Source organism: Alligator mississippiensis, chromosome 2, assembly GCF_030867095.1.
Source record: "Alligator mississippiensis isolate rAllMis1 chromosome 2, rAllMis1, whole genome shotgun sequence".
In the NCBI taxonomy this organism is placed as follows: domain Eukaryota; kingdom Metazoa; phylum Chordata; order Crocodylia; family Alligatoridae; genus Alligator; species Alligator mississippiensis.
The window spans coordinates 117,508,692-117,531,677 of NC_081825.1; the positions used below are offsets into that span (position 1 = coordinate 117,508,692).

The following is a 22,986-nucleotide window of genomic DNA, read 5'->3' on the forward strand; positions in this document are numbered from 1 at the left end:
TGTGAGCCACCATTGCCTAGGGTGCAGAGTGGCATGTTATACCTCTGGTGAAGATCCCCAAATGGTATCCCAACCCACTGTTGAGCATGCCAGAAACCCAGGACCTGAGTGTAATATCAGAGGTTCTGTTCTCAGCCTCATTTATGGCCCTTCAAAAAGAGAAGGCAAGGAATGAAAAAACTTAATTATAACTTCTGTCAGTTAGCAACATAATTTGAAATATGCAGTGTTGCACTTATTTTTATGACTGTTACACCTTGTTAAATGCATGGGAGAAGATATGGCCAGATCCAAGACAATTTACAGTAGACCCAGGATTCTTTGCCACATTATGTTCCCCTTGTGAAGATGAGGGGTACTGAAACAGTTGTGAAAGCCACTGAGATACTTCAGCTGTTTGCAGTGGCTTTTATTTCAAATGGTTCCACTTCTCCAATTAGCTATGCAGAACTACTGATGAATTCCAGCCAATCAGAGAGGCAGAGTCTTTTGAGGGAAAATCCTCAGTAATCAGCAATCTACTGCAATGCCATTGCTGCTGCGGGTTTTGCCCCATTCATTGCTACCTACCCTCGCCCTGTGCACAGATCCGAGGGGCATACATCCCCCACCATGCTTGCTCTTACAGTGCATACAGTGGCGGAAGGCACCCTACCCCTGCCCCCTTCCCCCCCAAATGAGCCACTCACGGCTCTGTCCCATGTCCCACCCAGGCTGAGCAGTGCTTGTTGGTGTCCCTTCACTTTGGCACCTGGGGAAGTCACCGCACTCACCCCCCCACCCACACACACACCTTGCTACAGCACTGATCCACTGCAAATTAAGTAGATTGCTGAACAGTCCAAGTAAGAAAAATTTGAGTTCCACTGTATTAACTATTTCAATATTAGCCATTTCTGTTTATATTCTGCTTATAAAACTTTTTTGTTCTAAAACCAAAATTTGAAGAATAAAGCCAGAGAAGCATGTACCCCTACCACTATATTTTAGTAATTCCTAGAACAGGGGTAGGCAGTTTTGGGGGCTGGAGGGCCACTTAAGAAGTTTCCGTGAGTTGTTGCAGGCTGGGAAAAGGGGGGCAGCGGGTGGCTCAGCCAGGCACGCCGGTGGGTGGAAAGGGCAATTGATCCCATCTAGCCCTGACCCATCCACCCTGCACTCGTTGGTTCTGCAGGCAGGGACATGCAGGGAGCAAATTGTGGCTCTGCCCTGGGCCCAAGCCCTATGCTGTCACTGCCCCATGATCCTGTGGGTACAAGGTGAACAGCCACAGGGTGCCTGGGCAGTGGGGCCAGGTCTGGTGGTGGCGGGGCACACACCTACTTCTGGGTGGTGGTGGCGGGGGTTGCCAGGAAGCCAGGTACAGCCAATGTGCTGCCCACCACCTCACCACCTGGCCCTGTGGACTATTTTTCCCAGCATGCCCAAAAGCACACAGGGTTGGGGCAGGCCCTGCCAGGTGGCACCTCTGTGCCCCTGGGGTGGCGGGACCAGCCACGTGTGCCACAGCCCAGACCTCCGTCTGCTTCTGGGCCAGGTGGGGCTGCAAAGCTTGTTGTGGGCTGGACAGAATCACCTGATGGGCTGTATATTGCCTACCCCTGTCTTAGAAATTTATCATCACTAGTTTATACCCTGGAATTGCAACCAATATAAACCATGCAAAACATAAAATATAAATTCAGATATCTTAGTTACAGTACCATTGTATTTGCTTCTGAATTCAAGTCTTTTTAGATTATTTTTGTTAACGTAGTGAAAAATTAAATTGTGTAATGTAAGCAGAAAAATTAAATCTAAAAAATAAGTGCTTTAAAAGAAAACTCCAGAATAATCCTAACCTAGGAAAATGTTTTTCAATATCCATTTATATCTGTTTTAATGTATGATCTTCTACCTCTCTTGCACATGAAATAACTCCTTTATTCTGTTCTATATAATTTTATCTAAAGTCACGTTTCTGTATTTATAATCATATTCCATTATGAACATAGCAAACTATCAAAGATTAAACATGCTTTCTTATGTCAGTGAGATAAAAAATGGGAGAATGTAATTATACCGCCCATTAAAATTTGGAAAGAAACATATGGAGAGTGCCTACATATTCAAATTAAGTAAAATATTAAGAAGATGCAAAGCTTAGATGTTGTGTCCAGTTTACGATGAAATAAATGCACATCCTGTTAGATAAGACTCAGAATATTTTATATTTTATTGTGGACCTGCAATCTCAGAACTGAAAGATAATGTACATCCAAATTCAAGGAGGAATGAAACCATGATAATTTAACAGGAAGTTGCCAATTTGACATTGGCTTGAATTTCTCTGCACTATTTACCAGAGTCCACTAATATTTATAGGGGAAAGAATTTGGCTTAGTAGTGCAGTAAAATAAAAGTAATGTCAAAAACTAAATTGAAAAAGAATGAACACAAACAAAATACAAACACACAGTTTGGGAGGAGGGAAGGAGACGAACCAAGCTTTATCAACTGTCTGGCTATAAATCAGTCTCAGAAAGGTTATAAAAGTGGAATGGGAAGCAGAATGGAAAACTCATAGCCATGTATTAAAAAAAGTTCTATTAACCAATTTATCTCCACATCTGCAGTAATATAAACATTATATTCATTAATATCCACATTAGACAAAATATGAACACAGGTTTTTCAAGCAGTGTAACATAACCTTAGGGAACTAATCTCAAATATACTTTTTTATTCAATGAAAATGTCTCTATCTTAATTTACAGTTTTAGAATATACATACTTCAGTAAATAAAAGTGTGGACAAGACTTTTTATCCAAGATAGATAACTAATGTCTTTTAAAATAATAATCATAAACATATTTCAAAGCACAGAACCACCTGATTTGTTACTGGAAATGGTATGAACTTTGATCCAATGTTGTAATAACTAGTTAACATGTAACCTCTTTTATAGGTGTCTTTGGAAATCATTGTGAATTGAATAGTTATGGATTTGAAGAGTTGTCCTATATGGAATTTCCCAGTATGGATCCAAACAACAATTATATTTATATCAAGTTTTCCACTATCAAAAGTAATGCCCTAATGTTGTATAACTATGACAATCAGACTGGAGAGCAGGCAGAATTCCTGGCCCTGGAAATAACAGAAGAAAGGCTGAGATTCTCCTACAACTTGGGCAGTGGTACATACAAACTTACCACAATGAAGAAGGTGTCTGATGGACAGTTTCACACTGTTATTGCCCGGAGAGCTGGAATGGTAAGAAATATTGAATTGGAAATTAGGTTAAAGAGCAGCAAACTCTAGTAACTTTGCTTTCCATAGATTATATATATATATATACATTTTTTTTTTTTTTAAAGGTAAACTTTTGGAAAGACACTCATTTCTATCATAGACAAGTTTGGCTCAAAGAATTATAATAGTTTGCTCAGGATAAAAGAAAGCTCCTGTAAATGTGACAAATATGAATGAAAATAATTAACAAAATTGCTATCCAGGGGGCTAATTAGCTGGTGTAGATTATGGAAAAGACTATTAGCAAAAGACTAATACAGTAGTGAAACCCAGAACATATTTCACCTTGGTATCTGTAGAGCAGCGATAGGCAGATTTCTTGTATTTTTAGAGTTCTCCGTATTTTAGGACTTTTACAAATCCAATCAAGTTTGAAGGTTTCCTCTCCTCTATTATTTAAACCCATTTATTTTTAAGGGTGTTCGTGTTTGTTAAATCAGGCAAGTATTCTTTTGTCTAGTTTAAAGGGAAACCTTAGGAGTGAAGATGTCCTCCAAATTCTAGGCTGGTACAGTTGGTTGACATATACATAGCACTTCGTCCTTTTCCAGGTTTCATTCTATTTTCCCTATGGATTTTCTTTCTCTTTGCCTCATCTTTCTGTTAATTTCTTAACAGTATTTCCTAATCAGAAAACACAACCCAAACAATATGCTATTTTTAAATTAGTTGAACATCAGGCAAAGTAAGTTTGTCATCATATTTGGTCAGCCAAATACTTTCCTCTTCAAAGGGAAGCAAATATTCCAAACATTGGACAGATATTCCTTAGACCTCTACATTTTGTTTTCCATGTTAGGCTAGAAGTAGTGGAAGGACTGAAGGAATTAGATGTTCTACACCACATAGCCTCTTCTGAATCCTGAAGACTTTTCATGATTACATGCTGCAAAAATCACAGTTTACCACATAAACACTGCTCTTTGCTCAGAAAGGCCAAATGCTGATACAGCCAACCCAAAATATTCCAGTCATTGTGCCAAATATGTTGTTATAGAGTTGCATGCATTAAGGGTTCAAGAATATTAATATCTTGAAGGTAGCTAGGGGCTACAGTATCTATGTAGAGGTGTAACTAGGAATTATTGCGCCTTTGGAAAGGAGTCAGCGGGCCGAGCTCTAGAGTATCTTACCTCCATGCACATGGGCTGCTACTGCAGCTCCCATGGTAGGGACTGCTTTTGCCGTGGTACAGGTTCCCCAGGGCCCACTATCCTGGTGCTGACTCTAAAGTAGCACCTGGAATTGATGTACTGCTCTCTCATACCTTGTTACACCACGGTATGTGTAGGTCTTTGTTGTTGCACAGTAGTGGGGCTCTGCCTCCTGCCTTTGCTGACCAAATCATTTATATCTTTGTCTGCAAGCAGCTTGAACCTGAAACCCTTTTTGTTTCAATGCAACTGTGTTGCTGAGACTATTTTTCTGCATTCATGTGTGTTCAAGGTGGATAGTTTGTTCCAAATTTTGAATTATTTTTGTGAATGTTTCTGTAGATACCATCATCTTCTACATTTTCATGAAAGATATTTACAAATGTAGATAATGATTTTGTCTTAGGGCATGCTAATTTTAATATTTAATACATTAGTTCCAGTTTTCTAAGATAAGTTTTTAACTAGGCATCTAAGAGATGCTTTAGGTATCCAAGTGTGGATTTTAGCAAGTAACCTAACCTATACAGTGCATGTCTAAATAAAGATGCATGTGTCTATCTACATGTATACTGTGGTAACAAATAAGTGAGTACACGAAAGAAAGTGTTTGTCATGCAAATTGAGTCCTGGATTTATAAAAGGGGCTGTAGTATACATGTCAGCACAAAAAAGATCTTTTCCAGAAAGCTACCTTTGTGAATGCTTAAAATTAAAATCAAGCTTTATAGAAACCATCATCTCTGAAACAATGTCTTCATTAAAGCTTTCCCAAACATATCAGATGTTTACAAATACGAAATGTGAAAAGAATCGCCTTTGTCTTAAGAATTTCTGTTGAAGGAAAAAATGTCTCCCACATGTCAAAAAAAAGTATATAATAACCCCCTACTGGATTTCAAATCTGTCATTTCCTACAGTGCAGTGGGATTTTATCGGAAACTGGTAAAATCATTAAGTTGTCAGTCTTGAGATATTGCAGAGTGACAGGACAGAAACTCTCATAACTTGAAGAGGTAACAATGCTAAAGTAACAAGCAGGAACATTTGACTAATGTTAGAAAATAAACTGTATGAACTCTGGTCCAAGCAAAATATGCTCTCAAATATCCAGTCCTTCAGAGAGAGTTATAGCTCATCCTGAGTTTGTGAATGCATAGAAATGTATATTAGGAAAATTATATTTATTAAGCTAACTAAAAACAAAAATGCACCTTTCATTTTTGTCATTAATATTCTGAAAGAAAATATATATACATGTCACAGCATATAAACCAATCAGGTTTTGGGGGGGGAGGTTTTGAGTGCTCTATGAACTGTTTCATTTGTACTCGGCATCTAATATACTTAGGTATTGTAGACTGATGTTTCTCAAGAGAGATAGGTTGATCAGTATGTATGGAAAGAAATGCAAGATGAATTTTTATTATAAAAATGAAATGGTGAAAAAAAACACAGTATAGACATACTATAGGACATGATTTAAGTTTGAGAGGCATGAATTCATTTGGTCAATACAACGTGTCAGCACATGGTATGTATTAAGAAATAATGCGTGGAGTTTTCAACAAGACAGTAATATTAGTGATGAGTGAACTTAGTTGTAGGCAAAAGAAATGCCAATATATTATAAAGTAATAGCATACCAATAGTGTTTAGTCTTTGTATAACTCCTGTAGAGTTACCTAAGCATAAACATAGACCAAACTGTTGTCAAAAAATAACACTTGATTTAAATTTTCTCTAAACCTCTGCCACACATTTTGAGGTAATCTGAGAAGCTGATATACACAGTTAGAGGATCATGTTTTATTTTTTTGAAAATTTGACTTAAGGAATAATTAATCTTCATTTTTAAGAAATACATTAATCTTTTATTGTTATTGTAGGAAATGGGCTTTATGCATTTTTTTCTGTTACTTTAGAAAGCCTGATTTAACTCCAATTAAAAATAATGGCAGTCATTTCATTGCTTTTAATGCACATGTCAGTAAGCCCCTTCTAGAGTGTTATTTTATCTTACTTTACAGTGTAACTATCAATATTGTAGGAAGACAGCTTTTCTATATCACTTTAAGCTATTTTTTGCTGTAGAAATGAGATCTGTGAGAGCTAGTTTAAAGACTGCTTTGAGAGCAGGTGACAATCCATTAGCTTCATTGATAGTTTTGTATCCCACTATAATGATTGTTATTTTTGACCAGTGAGAGGATAGTTTGCACATGCCCTCTTTGCATACATACATCATCTTAATGGGTCATCTTAGTATACAATTGCCCTGCAACAGGTGGAATATGGAGGTAGAGAGCCTTGGTGGTAGAAATACCAGATTTGAAAAGGGGGGCAGGGGGGTGGGGAAGGTAATTGTAACAAACAAATTGTCTTTGAAGTCTTATTGTGACTGCAAGAAGTTAGATCTTTCCTTGCATCACAGTATCCTCAGATTTCTTTTGTGGAAAAGTAAGATGACTTTGGGCCAGTATCAGTTCTGAGAGGGGCTAGAAGGATTTTTGATATCCAGTTGTTTTTACGTGTTTTCTTGATGATGCTTACTGATGGGGCTTCCAGTTGTGGGGGTGCAACATGAAGGCCCATTAGTGACTGGAGCTCCTGGCCATGGAGGAACACCTTGTGCTTCCAGGGTTGGGAGCTCCATCGGTTGATCTGGGCTTGCAGCTGGTGGAGGTCACTGTGCTCCCCCAGCTTGGAGCCCTGATCAGCTCAGTTCTCCCAGCCTCCAAAGCACACAGCAGTCTCTGGGGCTGGAACCACTGGCCACACACTCATTTAAAAGCATGATAGGAATCAGTGACAAAGCTATTATATGTATTTTGCATAATAACCTTGCCACTTATTCTTGCTTTATCCCACCATTCATTGAATGAATATGTGGCCACGTTGCTACTTAAGATGTGATTAACCAGTCAGCCACATCTTAAATGTAACATGCATCAGGAGCCTGATGAAAATACTGTTGAAAGCTTACATTTTGTCCTCTTAATATTAAATACATTTGTTGCTTTGCAGGCAGCATCCCTGACAGTGGATTCCTGTTCTGAAGATCAGGAGCCAGGCTACTGTACTGTTAGTAATGTGGCTGTTGCCACTGACTGGTAAATACTTCTTTTTTTTTTTTGCTATAAATGAAAAGAGAGAACTAACAATAATAAAAATTAAAACCAGCCTCTCTAAATACAGGAGACATTTAGAACAACCACTTTGTCAAGCAACAAGAAAGCTTGTTCTTTTAGGCACAACAGCTTCAGAAGTGGCCCCAGAAGACTTTGTCTTTTTGATATATGTATCGTTCTAATTCCCTGTCTGGTTCCTTTTAGATCTGGGAGGTGGTAGTTGTGGTAAGAGTAATTTTCAACTATCCTATGACAGCAGCAGCAAATTACAATGTATTCCTTTGTTGGTAAAGCTCAGCTGTGCTAATTGGTGCCTTGTAAAGGACAGGAATAAGTGAAAGAGCCCAAACAGCTCACTTTCTAATTCTCTTTGTGCTCTGGCTTTGGGGGAAAGGATCAATTGCACAGCAATGGTTTGACTGGACGGTGATAAAGAAGGTTCACATCTACCTTCATGGAACCAGAATTTAGATTACAGTCTAGCCAAAACTGGCTATAAAATCAGAGTAGCAGATAGACAGAGGCAATAGACAGATGTGCATTAGTAGTGCCACAAGTGCTACAGTATTTTGAAGTACTACAGAAATATAACACCAGAAGGGATGTGCTTATGCACAAAGTCCCCATCTCAAAACACCACAGTCACCACAAAAACATGCTCTCCAGTCAGAAAGTTGCTCCCCTTCAACTGTCAGCGAGGTGAATTTACCATATTTATGCAAATCCAAGACAAGTTTTTTTTTTTTCCCCCGCTCCCATTTAGCATAGGAAAAAAGGCCTCTCATCTTGGGTTCAAGTATAAGGTGGAAGGACCAGGGCAAATGGCTGCTGTGGCTCTAACTCCAACCCTGAATCTAGGTCAGAGCCAGAGTCAGAGCCGCAGCAGCTATGTGCCCCCTGCCCTCCCTCCTCCATTTGCCTTCTGTAGCCTCTGGCCCTATTCCCCTTCCTTGTCCCTGCAGCCTCTTTCCCCTCCTGCACCCACTACTGTCAAGCTCAGCACCAGCTCTGGCTCCTTTCCCACCCAGCACATGGAAGCTCCTTCCCCTACCTGTCCTATCAGCAGAAGTGCTGCTCTGGCCACAGGATGTTCTGTATGGCCGGGCAGGGGCTGTGCTTCCATGTGCTCCATGCCCTGGTAGGGAATGGCCCTGGAGCTGCATCTGACAGCAGGGGGAGGGAAGGGGGCAGGGGGGAGCAGGTGTCAGTAAAGACACAGACCAAGTCAGATTGACTTCACTGAAGACAGGATTTTCCCACAGAATTTTTCTTTTAAATATCACAAGGTTACCTTGGCATCCGATTAACCAGAGCACTTGGTAACATTCTGTTTTTTATTACACTAGTAGTATATTTACTCTGTCTCTTTCTAACTCAAGTATTCTTTGAAAATTTTAAATTCTGCAGTGTTTAGTACTGGGAATTTTCTAAAGTAAAACCTCATACTGCTTTAAAATCATATTTGACCTATCATGTTTACTTTACCAAATGGAGGAATGAAATTCCAGCAGCTAAACTATCTCCAAAATTTCAATCTGGGATTGCTGAGCTTTACTTTAACTTCTTGTGAAGTGGCAACAAATCATATATGTGCTATATTTTTCACCTTATTATTCATTGAATTTGCTTTTTTCTTGCATTTTATTAATAGCAATTTTCTGTTTCTATTATGGAGAGTGTTATGAGAATTAATTAGTTAGGATTTCAAAAATATTTAGAAGATGAAAGTTGCTATATTAATGCTAAGTACCATTGCTATTTGTAGTATTACTTCTGATTGCATTTCATGTTGTTTCATTTAGCTACATAGTTTGATCTATTAAAAATACTTTACTCCCTTGTAAAATGGTGAATCCATTTTACAGTTATTTTAATATAACCCACAATTTAAAATAGCATTTGGTCACATCCTTATTCAATACAGACTGAAACAAAACTCTCAGTCAAATCAATCGGATAAATATCTTGAGTAAAAACTGATTGAGAACTTAAAGCTTAGGCCTGTTTTAATTATTATTTTAAATTGCCTTTAACTGGAACTGATTTGTCATTGGATATAATAAATCTGTGATTGTAAATAATGAACTACAGAAATTGAGGAAATTGAATGCAGAAATAGATTCTGTGGTATATTTAGAGTCATTTGATGATCTATTTCCATTGTTGCTCCTACATGTGCTGATGTGAATTCACTAATTCTTCTATTTCTGCTCTAGGACCCTCGATGTTCAACCAAATCGAGTTACTGTTGGTGGTATCAGATCTCTAGAGCCAATACTTCAAAGGAGAGGACAGGTGGAAAGCCATGATTTTGTGGGTTGCATAATGGAGTTTGCAGTCAATGGACGTCCTCTGGAACCCAGCCAGGCTTTGGCAGCTCATGGAATCTTAGATCAGTATGTCAAGTCTATAATATCATATAGACAGAATAGATAACAAAGGAAACTAGTGCAAGAGTGAGGCATTAACTAACTCAAATATTTCTAGAAACATGAATGGAAACTATACTATACAATGTAAAGAACTTCGGAAGAATCTAAATTTGGATGGAAAAAAAATCAAAATTGAGAGACTGAAGAAACCCAATTGCAATTTTCTTTAAAGCAGCAACAGTATATTTCTGTTTATTATTATTGTTTTATAGCAGTCTGAAATAGAGTAGCTTTATGCTTGCATTTTCAAGTAAATTCCACCTGGATTTAACTGTATTGGAATGGTTCACTAAACCTCCCCATTTTTATCCCACATGTCTGTTCTCTCACTTTACCTCTCAAATATCACTGCATTTCTCTTGTAACATCTCCCTTTGTGAGAACACTTTCAGAAATGATTGATTAGCTGAATTTGCTGGGTCTTTTTCATCTTGTTTGAAGTTATAGTTGTGGCAACAGTATCGCTTGCAAGACCACAGTTGCTAGTTCATCCTTCCCCCTTTCACCTCCCTAGTTTGTGATCTTTATGGTAGAAGGCCTCCTAAGGCTCTTTAGGCTGAAGCTATCTACTCCTGTACTGTTTTCCTAGAAGACAGCATTTTGGAACATCCCACTAAGTAAAAAAAAAAAAAAATCTCTTAATTTTGTTTTCTCTCAAAGGCCAAGACTGCTGCCAGGCAAAACCTTTTCAGTAATACCTTGGACTGTTTAACAATGAAAGATGGCTTTAGGCTTCATTTCACATGTGTTTGGTAGATTGAATGTTAACCCCCCCCATGCCCATCTCCGTTAAAAAACTAATTGTCTACGAACATATTGATGGGTTTTCCACTTCACCTTATACCCTGCTACTGTGTTTCTATCTGCTTAAAACTCGAGAGTGGTAACCTCATTCAAAGACCACCAGGTCTGAAAATCTCTGGGCTCATTTTATGTTGGGCAAAAATTCTGATGACATTACTCCTTTGTAGCTAAAAGTAGTCCATTCTGTTCAAGTTTATTCTTCACTGGATGCTTTCCCCATTATTGTTTCAGATTTTTTTTTTTGGAGTACTTACAAAATTTTCATTTTTCTTTGCTAGCTCTATAATATTTGTAGAAAAGGAACGAGACTGAAAAAGTTAAGGGAAGGATCTGAGTATAACTTAAAATCATATAATGTAATTTTATGATTTCCAATTGTTTTCACTGTATAGCCCTAATATATGACTTTCATAAAGCAATTGAAACATGCTTGAGAACAGTGGTCTTTGAGAAGATTAGTATTCATGAGTGTTCACGTGCTTATATGTGCTTATGAAAATTATTACAAATTGTAGAGTTTATAATCCAATATGAAGTAATAAAATGGCTTATGTAAAGAGAACACTCAGGAAAGTTAAGCCATTTTTTTAAGTAAAATTGTTAAGTCACATTAAATGCCTCTGTGAATAGTCTTAGAATTACTGTCTTCAGTAGAAAAACACAAGCTAATCAAGGTCACTAATAATCTCAAGGTCACCCAAGGAGTTAATGTTTTTTAACCAATCTATTTGAAATTCACACTTTTTAATTTGGATCAATTTTCATGAGTGTGGACAAGCCAAAAAACAGAGTTTCTGTTTCCCGTCCTCTGTTAATGGAAATCCAATTCCCTCTGAAATCTTCCTTCTTTTTCTAATACTATTACAATTTGGCATTGAAAATGGGACCTATTTAGATATATTAGATTTCTAGAGTGCAAATTTTACTATTTTATAGAGCCTTTAAACAATTGTGGTCTTGTTGAGTAAGAGGGTATGTACGGGAGGGAACACACATGGAGCTGTATTCAGGAGGATTGTTTTGTGTGTTCAGCATACATGCTTCAGTGACTACTCTTCTGATTTGTTCTAGATGCCCTAGATTAGAAGGAGCTTGTTCAATTAGTCCTTGTCAAAATGGTGGCACCTGTGTCGATCACTGGTCATGGCAGCAGTGCCATTGCAAAGAGGGAGTGACTGGAAAACACTGTGAAAAATGTATGTAGAAGTCATAATCATTCTGTTTCATTTACAATGAAGCTAAAGTGGAATGAAATGCAATTGCATTTTCTGTTTAGATGCACAAGATAATGAACTTTTGTAAAATAATTAAAATGTGTCATGCCAACATTCAGTATTAAATGATTATGAAGAAAAGTGATATATTACTTTTTGTCCTAGCATCAGTTTGAATGTGATAAAAGGTCAAATACAAAAATACATATATATCTATAAATCCAAATAAATGCACATTATTTACCTTATTTTAAAAAAGCTGTAATGATGGATAGTTTGACACTTTAACCTAAAAAACCAAAGGGCAGTAGAGAATTGCCTGCTGCATTGTTATTAATTCATATTCAAATTAAATATGGAATTACAGTTGCTCTGTGAAAACTGTTTAATTCTGTTCATGTCATATCCTCTATTTGCTTACAAGCGCTTCTATGGCTTTGTCAATGTTTAAACCATTATAGTATGAGATTACAGAAGAATTTTATGGAAATTGTGAGAACATGTGTGTGTGTGGGGGGGGGTGGGGGGGTTATACTGCATTAGTATTTTTAATTATTTTTACATTAGCCCAAAAGGTGTTGGACGCTTTACAAAAATAATAGAAAGGCCTTGTCACTGCCCTAAAGAGCTTACAGTTGGATTTTTATTACAAGCAAGGGGAACAGGAGCATCCCTGGGAAGGAATTGTATCTCAGAGAGCCCAAATTCCCTCACTTATTCCCAAGGAGTTTTAATTTACTGCTAACTGATACCAGCAGAAAATTATTAACTTCTGTCTCTGTCTGTGTCTCTGTCTCTTTCCTGTATCTCAATCTCTCTCTCATTCTCTTTTTTCCAGCTCTTTCCCTCTCTCTCTCTCTCTTTCTCTTTTACTCACACTCCTACTAGTGCTGGTTCAGCCACATGGGCAAAAAGTAGAGAGGTGGAGGCTTCAGTCACTCCATTTTCTCCCACCTACCTGCTTGGAATTTGACAATTTCTGAGGAAGGTAATTAGATATGCTCAACACTTTCCCTTACCTTTGTCCTAGATATGACTGCCGATACTGCCTTATCATTAGAAGGTAAAGGACGCCTTGACTACCACATGAGCCAGAATAGGAAACGAGAATATCTGATGAGACATGGCACTCGTGATACTATTTTGGAGCCCCCAAATGTGAACCGTTTAGAGGTAAAATTCCGAACAAGGAGTGAGAATGGAATTTTAATTCATGTCCAGGAAAGCAGCAATTACACTACTGTGAAGGTAAAGATTATAACTAATGCTGACTTGATTTGATTAAACTGCCTGCTGTGATGTGATCAAAATCACTTCCTCTGTTACCTTTGCCCTTTTTTTGGAAAACATTGGAGCTTAGACTACTGCTGGGTACTATTCCAGGGTCATTCATCTTCCTAACTATTTCCTCATTATTTGCCAAAGTATCAAAAGATCTTAGTGGTTTTCTTTCTAATCAGTTTCATTGAGATTCTGAGTAATGACACCTCTAAGACTAGCAGGACCAGTGTTTGTTGCCATATTTGATATCAATAATTAGTTACCCTCTAAAGTGCAAGACTTCTCCCTCTTGGCCTTTTATCTTCCAATTCTCTTCCCCATGATGTCTAACTGCCAAACAAAACAACATGTTTTCATGAATTACTACTAACATACATGCCTCATCACACTGGGCAATTTTATGTTGGATCCAAAAAGTTATCCTTCTTGGAGTTTATCTTCTCCATTGAATGGAGATGTAAAGAAAGGGAGATAATTACCTGATTTGAGATGCGTAGCTGAATTCATGCTTCAGGCTCCATATAGCTTTGTCCCAAGTGTTTATCACTGTAGAAATTACCTTTCTCAAGAAAAAAACGGATGGGTTTAATCCCTGGCTTTGATTCAATCCACTTAGTCAGAATTCTTAATGAGTACAGCAGTGATGCTGCAAACCTCTTTATTGCTCCAAGTTTCCTTGACTACTGTAAATCTTTCCAGTTTTTTTCCCAGCTTTGAAAGGAACTCCTACGTAAGATCACACTTTCTATAATTCAGCCAGCCATGTTTTTGTCCCCCTGCCTGGTTTCCATTCTTACAAAGGGTATAGATTTTCTCTGACATTAGCAGCTTCCAAGAAATGCAGGATCCATAATCCATTTGCATGTAACTATTCCTCATCATTTAATATTAAAAGAATAGTTCACTATAACATTTTGAATTGGGTTGTATTAAATGAACAGGGAGTTTCCTTCCAGTTCAGATTCTAGCATCCTTTTTATATTACTTTTATCACTCATAATAGAGATATAAGAATCGATAGCTCTGTGATCTGAAAACTTAGCCATATGAAGTAGAATTCCAGAAACCTGTGGCTAACTGTTGGGGGTAAGGGAGAGAAGCAGCCAAGATGGGGATGTATGTAGGGCCAAGAGGAAGGGAGCAAGCTAGAGGGTGTGTGGCTCAGGGAGGTGGCTTCTGTGTGTTCAGTGGGGCAGAAACTTCTCCACTGGACTGCCCACCACCCATTTTATCCAATGACATTTAAATCTGAGCATCAGTGGTTCAGCTTCAAAGGAGCGTAAGAGAGGGACTGGATAAACACCTAACCAAGGGGCATGATAGAACATTTTGTTGGAAAGTCAGAGGAATGCAGGTCCAAACCCCATCTTGGTGGAGGAGGCCTAAAACCTGGGTCTTCTGTTTTCTGGGAAAGTTCCCTAACCCCTCCACTTTAGAGCTACAACATGGGAGGGTCATCATCCTCCGCCACCCCAGCCCATCCCCTTGCTTTGTCCCACATATATAACCAAATACATGCCCAGCCAGTGCATAGCTTGCTGTGCATATGTTCACTCTTGTGTGCACGCTTCTAGTTTAAGAACCAAAAATGCCCGAGGGCATGGCCAGAAAACTGCCATTTAGGCACACAAAAGGAAAGAGAATTTTATCCATAAAGGCTATTTTGGTAAGTATCAGTAAGATCCTAAAAATTTGTCTATAATTACAGCAGAAAATCTCTATAAGCATTAAAAAAGGCTTCTGTGGCTAAAAAACACTAGCAGTATATTTACACTTAAATTCCATGTTGTTAATATTGGTGGAGGGGCACCAGCAAATGGAAGGCATGGGGTCCCAGCACCAGTTTTGGGCCAGATGTATAGGGATGAAGGTCTGAGGAATGAGGTCTGAGCTGTCTACCAGGACCTATAGATTAGGGAAGGAAAGTTAATCTGCCTTGCTCTTTTTATTGGTGAACAGTTCCCAGATGAATTACCTTAAAACTGAATTCTAGTTAAGCTTACATCCTAAACTGCAAGTTGTGACACTTGATTCATATAATCTGAAATGACACATATTTTGTGTCTTTCTTTTCTTCCTGCTTGTCCAAGGCTTCATGCCCACTCGACCTTAAGGCTTCTGTCAACATAAAAGATTTAGAGGTTCAGACTAACCACATACCGTACCATGATGCTCTACATACTGTGGCCAAATTATTAATCTTTTTGAGCTCAATTTAGAGACCCACTGACTTCCGTTCTGAATTTTTCAGCAACTGAATATGCACCACTTAGAAAATTAAGTTTACGCATATGAGTTTGAAAATATTGGCCCGTCTTCCAAATTAGCTTGATGTTTTGATTTGTATGGCCCTTTACAGTTACTGAATAGCAAGATAGTAATCACATGGTAATATCTGAATATCATTAAAAGACAGCATATAATTATAATGATAGTCTCATTAACTTGTTCTTATTGTTTATCAAAATAATTGATATTATTACTATTAAATTATGGTACACCACTGCATTCTGCCATTTTTATATTCCATTTAACTGATTTTAGTAAAATTATGATGGGATAAAATTAGAATAAAATAGTAACAAATTAGGTCCATCAGGTATTTCTATTAAAAAAAAAAATGGATGTATTGGTATAAGTAGGCATCTCTTTATGATTTAGAACAGGGGTTGGCAGTGCTGTCTGGCGGTGGACTGGAACCATCCAGCTCAGGTCCAAGGCAGCTTGGTGCTAGGATCTGGCAACCACCACTGCTTCTCCCTACTGCCACTTCTCTCTGCCGTGCAACCAGAGTGCAACATGAGTGAAGCCCCCTCACCCAATGCTGACAAAGCTGCACACAGCCCATAGGTGACTGACCTCCAATTTAGAGGATTCTTTTATGTAGAAGGCAAAGGCACTAGAAATAGAAGCAAGGTTAATTCAGACTGGAAGAAATGAGAAAGCAGAAAAAGATAGCAGTGAGGATAATGAATCACTACAGTCATTTACAAAAGGATAAGGTGGATTTTCCAATTAAATCTGCAAATCAAAATCGTTTATCTTTCTAAACCTTATGCTTTAACTCTGCCAGAAGGGATGGAATATGTGCAGCAGTTACTTGATGGAATTGTCTTAAACGGATAAGCAGAGTATATGATCATAATGGTCCTTTCTTAAAATCTATGAATCCCTGTATTACAACATAATAATACTGAATAACTACAGATATGCCAGTTGGGCAAGTTAAAATACAATTATTTATGTCATATCTAAACCAGAAGGCTATAAATTTTAAAGGGAATATGGTGTTGTAAAAGAAGAATATGATGTTTGTTCAACAAAGGGGACTTTATGATTTAACAATGCAGCCAAATGCTTCCCCTATATTGGATTCTATATTTTTGTTTAGGGGTTCAATCTGGTTGGTTTCACTGCCTTGGCCAGTCTCACTGCCTTGCAAATAAACCCCATAAATGGGCCCTTCGGCGTATAATCAGTATAAACTATTTGTTTCAAGTTTAGAAATATGGTGTGGTTCATGAAACTGGGAACCACATTCTTTCTTCCTGATTGAAGGAGTCGCAATCAAGTCTTGTCACTGGAAATTTTATATTTTCTATGTGCCAGTACTCTGTTATTTATGAGCCTGTTAGCATTGGCCACATGCAATTTTAAAGAAAAAGAAAGTTCTTAAGGGTCATAAATCACTAGGGAATGTATTGGTTGTTGGCAGGTAGAAGAATTATATTATGTGGAGTTAGAAATTAAAGACCTGGGTTTAGTATTTCAGTAGGCCTTGAACTTACCATTTCATATATAGATTTTTTTGTTTGTTTAGAAGTCTAAAAATAAAAATGAAATTCTCTTAAGTCTTCATTCCTGTTCATCTATAAAAGTCCAAACAAATAAAAAGGAAAAAAAAACTTAATTGAAATGTAAGCTGCAAAAACTTCACTTAATATAAAAATAATTGTTTTACAAATATTTTGAAGCTAACAAATGTGATGGATTTCAAACTAAGTTCCAAATGTGGGATTCCTCTTTTCTTGAGGCATAATTTAGCCATATGCTACCTGAGTTTGCAAAAACAAAACCATCTTCCAGGAAACAAACTTGACCCAAGTGGCAAAATGTACTAGGTACATTCTTATATTCCAGCAGTCATATAATTCAAACTCTTGCCAGGACATGAGCATGTTCTGGCAGCTGCAATAGAGCTAGTCTATATGATCAAACCTTTCAGCCTTCATATGTCATTTCTTTCAGTAAGTTACAAAATGCACAGTATATAACAGTTTCTAGGAACTAAAAGTATTATCATCATATTAGCCAGTGCTTCCCCTCACACGTCCTAAGTAAACTTAATTTTTTCCTTGAATAACTGTTTGACATTTAAGAAATAGTACAAATGCTATCAGTGGCTATAAATTATGGATATCCATGTCAATTTATATCTGTGGATCAACCCACAGGTGAGGACATGAAGAAAAATGTTAGGTTTTGTGCTTTTCTTTTTTTTCAAACATGCACTATAAAGGGCTGGTGTGGAATATATAATGCATTGTAAAACAATGGCTTCATGTTTGACTGCCTTGGACAACTCCACCCTGAATAACCATGTACCTGTAACAGCTGAGTCAAGTTGGAAGAGTCTTTGGCATGAGTCCAGAATAGTGCTCAAACTCATGCCTCCATGGATCTAGCAATACAGTTTAACCACTCTGCCACCACATCTTCTCTGTAAAGCAGGACTGACTGTCCAACTGGCACCCCATGGGCTGCATGTGGCTTGTGAGGGGTTAAGTTGCAACCACCAGGCTCCTGCTTGACCACCTTTCCCATTCTCACTCTGGCTGTAACAGCAGTCAGGATTTCTGGGCTCCCCCTTCTACCTCTGACTGCCACTTCCTGTCCCCGCAGTAGGAGGTGGGAGAGCGTGGTGCAGGGAGCCAAGGATTAGTCTGGGGCACATGGTGAGGTGGCAGGGAAGTACGCACATGGGCTCACAATACAGCAGCAGAGGCACCCATGTGGGGTGTGGCTTGGGGGTCCATGGCTCATTTTGGCATGGCCCATGGGGCGTGTGACCTCTGGCTGCTTGGACAGCCCTAATGTAAAAAAAATATATATGGTTCAGTGTGGAACTGGGAGGACTGACATCTCTCAGACCACCGTGTCCCATGCATTTTTTTTCTGGATACATGCTATGTCCTAATGAAAACTACATACATATGCTTTGGGATAAGGACAATTTATATTTGTTTTATAAAGTACCTGACATCTTAATGCTAAATAAGCAGAAGGTTATGTATGCTGAAAAAATATGTTTTGTCTATTTGTTTTCAGAGTACTCTCCTGCTCTGAAACACTGGAATTTTTTTCTTTTAGGGGAATGTCTGAAAAAAAGGTAGATAAGGTGGGAAAGGCAAAAAAGTGTTCAAGGAAAGAATTGTTTGCCTAATTGAACGTCTTCAAAGCAAAGATATAAGATACAATTAATATAAGTGTAACTATCTATCCTTTTACTCTAGTAACTTCTTAGTAGGGTAATATAAAATATTTTGTTTTCAGAAGGGGAAAAATAACTGGAATCTTACTGCAGACAAATTCAGGTGGCTTCAAACATGGGGAGCCATTTCTCTGTATGACTAAATAAGCACTGATGTGCATGGGGTTGGGGTGAGGGGCATCTATATGCATCTGTATAATAGTTAAATTATTTTAATTACTGTGATTGACATCAGAAGGCATTATATTTTATTTAAGATTCATTGTTACAATTTTAAAAATACGTTGTATGCCTTTTTCTTTTTTTTATCTCTTAGATAAGAAGTGGCAAAGTGCATTACACGTCTGATGCTGGAATTGCTGGGAAAGTGGAGAGGAATATTCAAGAAGTTTACACAGCAGATGGGCAATGGCATTCTCTCCTTATTGAAAAGAATGGGTCTGCTACTATTTTGTCTGTCGACAGGGCCTACAGCAGAGACATTCTGCATGTCACACAAGATTTTGGAGGACTTAATGTCCTTACAGTTTCCTTGGGAGGGATCCCACCTAACCATGCTCCTAGAAGTACCAGTGCTGGTAAGAAAACTGTGTGCGCGCGCGCGTGTGTGTGTGTGTGTGTGCATGCAAACATATTTAATTTTTTTTTTAAATGCTTCCTTAGGATCCACTTATTTAATTACAACCATTTAAACTTGGAATTCCAAGAAGGGGTCTTATGTGTTTAAACATTTGAAAGAAATAATGTAGCAATTTATTATTAGGATAAAGTCTGCACATTTTAGCCTTGACAGCTTCTATTTTAAGTCAAGGGAAGTTTTGCCTAAGTGAAGACTAAGGATTTGATCCTTTCTTACATATTTTGACATATTTCTGTTTCAAAGAAATATGTTTAGTCTTTGTTTCTTTATAGTCTTGAGGCAGTGAATAAATCGTGCAGTTTGGCTAGTATCAGTGGATATATTCTTAGCTAGCTAGAATAATGTAAATCTAGGCAAATCCTTCTCCCAGGAAAAGTTGCTAACTGAAAATTTTGTCTCACTAGGGGTTGGGTAAAAACTGCAGGATATGGATGCCTGGCAAGTGTTCAAAAAAATGGCATGATCAGGATGGGAGGAATTTTATTCTGTGTCCCAAACATTGTGCCACCTCCCATGCCAGACATGCATGACAGGAAACAAACATGCCTAGGATGGCAAAATTCTTCCCAACCCAGTCATGCCACTGCTGAGCTACCCCAGGACAAACTGGCAGATTGGGCTGGGGGCAGCTCTGTCCCAGACCCAGGCTGCACAGAGCATCCCACAGGTTCCAGACCCTTGGCTGTTTGGCAGGTTTGAGTCCAACGTGGGTTCAAGACTCAGGGATGGGTGTGACAATTAGCTGATTGCCAGACCCAGCCATGATAGTTCCTGGCTTATTCAAGACCCTGAGCTGCTGGGGCAAGTCCAACAATCAGCTGATTTTTCAGGCTTGATCTCAACAGTCCCAGGCCCACTTTGAGACCCAGGACTGTCCAGGGTAGATTCATAGATTGTTAGAGGCTGGGATTGTTAGGGACCTTGTAGATCATCGAGTCCAGCCCCCCCCTGCTCTAGGCAGGAAGACAACTAGAATTAGGTGACCCCAATGAGGTGACAGTCCAGTCTGCTCTTGAAAACCTCCAGGGTAAGTGACTGCACCACCTCTGGTGGGAGTTAATTCCACAATCTGGACACCCTGACCGTGAAGGAGTTTTTCCTGGTATTAAGCCTGAAGTCGCCTTCCAGTTTATATCCATTGGTCCTGGCCTTCCTCAGGGGTGCCCTAGTGAACAGTTGTTCACTGAGCTCCTGATGCACTCCTCAGTAGGTCTGATAATCAGTTAATTTTGGCCCAGCCCAAGGACAGCCTAGCAGCACTCATAATTATTGGATGTCCTGGGGCACTGGAACCCTGGGATCAATGACCCTGGGGTCCCTCTGCATTTGGACATTTAAAAAGTGTGCATTCAGCCAGGCTCTCTGCAACCCAGTATTTTTAAGTGCCTTGTCCTGCAGCCTGCATGGGGGCTACAAGGCAAGGCAGGAAAGGCTGCTGGGCTCAGGGGTTGCCAGGCTCCCAGCAGCCAAAGCCCTTTGGCTCCCCCTGCCTGGGAGCCTTGCAACCCACTCTCCCATCAGCTGATTTTTGGCACCAGAACCAGCATCATCCTGTTCCTAATGCTGATCACCATCTGATAATCAGTTGATTGTAAGCATTGTCTTGAGTATGCTACATATTCAATTTAACAAGCCACAAAGATGTTCCTTATTTTGGGGGGACTAACTTTTTTGTGGTTGGTTTGCCACTTTATGGCATCATATATCAACTGAATGTGTAGCACTTTATTCCTGTTTATGGTGCAATTAACACATTAATTGCACCATAAACGTAACGTGACAGGGGCTTCGGTCTGTTGTCAATATGATTCCAATGGTTTCTGAAGTCAACTTTCTTCTGCTTTATGCTGCTGTCAGATGAAGAAAGAGTAGGATTTATTTGTGAGCAGCAGAAACCACAGTTAGAAACACCCACTGAACACCATAAAACTGTTAAGAAGTAGATTAATTGCTTCTGAGATTAAGGCAACTGCCCAAGACTCTGGCAACAGAAATGGACAACACTTTAGTTGATATTATTTTTCATATGATAAATAAGATGGAAGTGATTTTTATCTACAAACTGTGAAGTATGCCAAGGGTTTTAAAAGTCTTTATTTTGAAAACCTTCCTAGCTTACTGGATTATCACCAGATAAAGTAATTTGACTGCTACAAGTTACCACTTCCTGTTTTTGGCTGTTTCCAATGTAAACAATGATTTCCATGTATTGAGAGATGAGGTGTGATATCCCCTCTGCCCTTCTTGCATTTGTATTTGATGACCAACCAACAATATGCACATAAAAAATAAAAGACACTTCCAGCAGAAAGGGAACAAACAAAAATCAGGATGATTACTCCACACTCACACTGACTGGTAGGGAAATAAATTATGGGTGTCTGGCTTGCTTTAGGAATGCACAGTCCAAAATCCCTTTTTCATATGTTCTTTTTTAAATATTGGATTACACTAAGAATGGTGTAGAAAGATTTGCAGTGGGGAGAGAGAAAACTCTGCATTCAAAATATCTGGAGAACTAGAACAGAAGGACAAAAACATAAGCAGGTGACATTTCCAAATACATGAAATCAGTAAATCCCATAATGCTGCCAAACCCAACTAGATATGACAAAATCCCAGTTGTTGCATATTATATCAGGGCACTACTAAAAAGGGACACCAGAAATGAAACGAGCAAACCCTTCATTTTGCTTTCTTCCCCACCTAAATCCTTAATTTCCTCTTTATTCCGAAGTATGAAAAGAAGAGAAAATGAATATATTTGAGTAACCAATGTAAGGATACCCAGTATTTTCACAAAGGAAAATTACCTCATGGTATAGCAATAGTATGAAAATCTAGCAGTATTTTTATAGCCTTTTCATACTGTGACTTGCAGCCCTAAGCGAAACATCTGACGCTGGGGTAAAAATAAAAACAGGCTCTCATTCCTAACATCAGAAAATATTCAGTCTGCAAAGTAATAACCCTTAAAATATGAAATCCTTTACAAAATCATGCTATCTAATGCACCTTCACTACATCAACTATATCATGGAAGAGGCAGTGTTTATGCTGTGCTTCTTTAGAGTCTTTTACAATGTTTTATGTTAGTATAAATATTAGTGCGCTCTCACTTTCAACAATATTTCTACCCAAGAAGCCTTCTCGGACATAAATAATGAATGCATTTTTTGCTTTTAAAGTGTGATGTTTCAAAATGCATTTTTCCCTCCTTATCAATTCTTTATATTATATTCTATATAAAAAAATTTTTTTGAATAGTTTCCTCAAAGCATGTACTCTAGAGTATATTCTAAAGTCCATCAATTTGAGTTTCAGGAGAAATGGAAAGTTTTTAAGCTGACTCTTAAAGGTTTGCAGTGACTTATTCCCATAAGTTAAGGATGCATTTCTAGATAGATACTATCATAAGTGAAGTCAGAATTTTCAAATGTTGGTACCTAAACTTAACATTTTTGTACTATAGCAAGTCAGGCCCTGGGGCAGCCAAGTCACCCTGAGCAGCCACCTGGATCCCACCTTACTTGCCCCTTCTAGC

At 38.5% G+C, this 22,986-nt stretch overlaps 1 protein-coding gene across 1 annotated transcript in view; it reads left to right on the plus strand.

The window, feature by feature from the left end:
- The window catches only part of FAT4 (FAT atypical cadherin 4), a 234,083-nt gene that overhangs the window by 205,081 nt on the left and 6,016 nt on the right, over positions 1–22,986 (plus strand). Inside the window, exons 11-16 of the mRNA XM_014596206.3 lie at positions 2,949–3,256; positions 7,477–7,562; positions 9,797–9,976; positions 11,888–12,012; positions 13,061–13,278; positions 19,119–19,380. Coding sequence (XP_014451692.3) covers positions 2,949–3,256; positions 7,477–7,562; positions 9,797–9,976; positions 11,888–12,012; positions 13,061–13,278; positions 19,119–19,380 — 1,179 coding nt within the window. The remainder of the gene's footprint in view (positions 1–2,948; positions 3,257–7,476; positions 7,563–9,796; positions 9,977–11,887; positions 12,013–13,060; positions 13,279–19,118; positions 19,381–22,986) is intronic.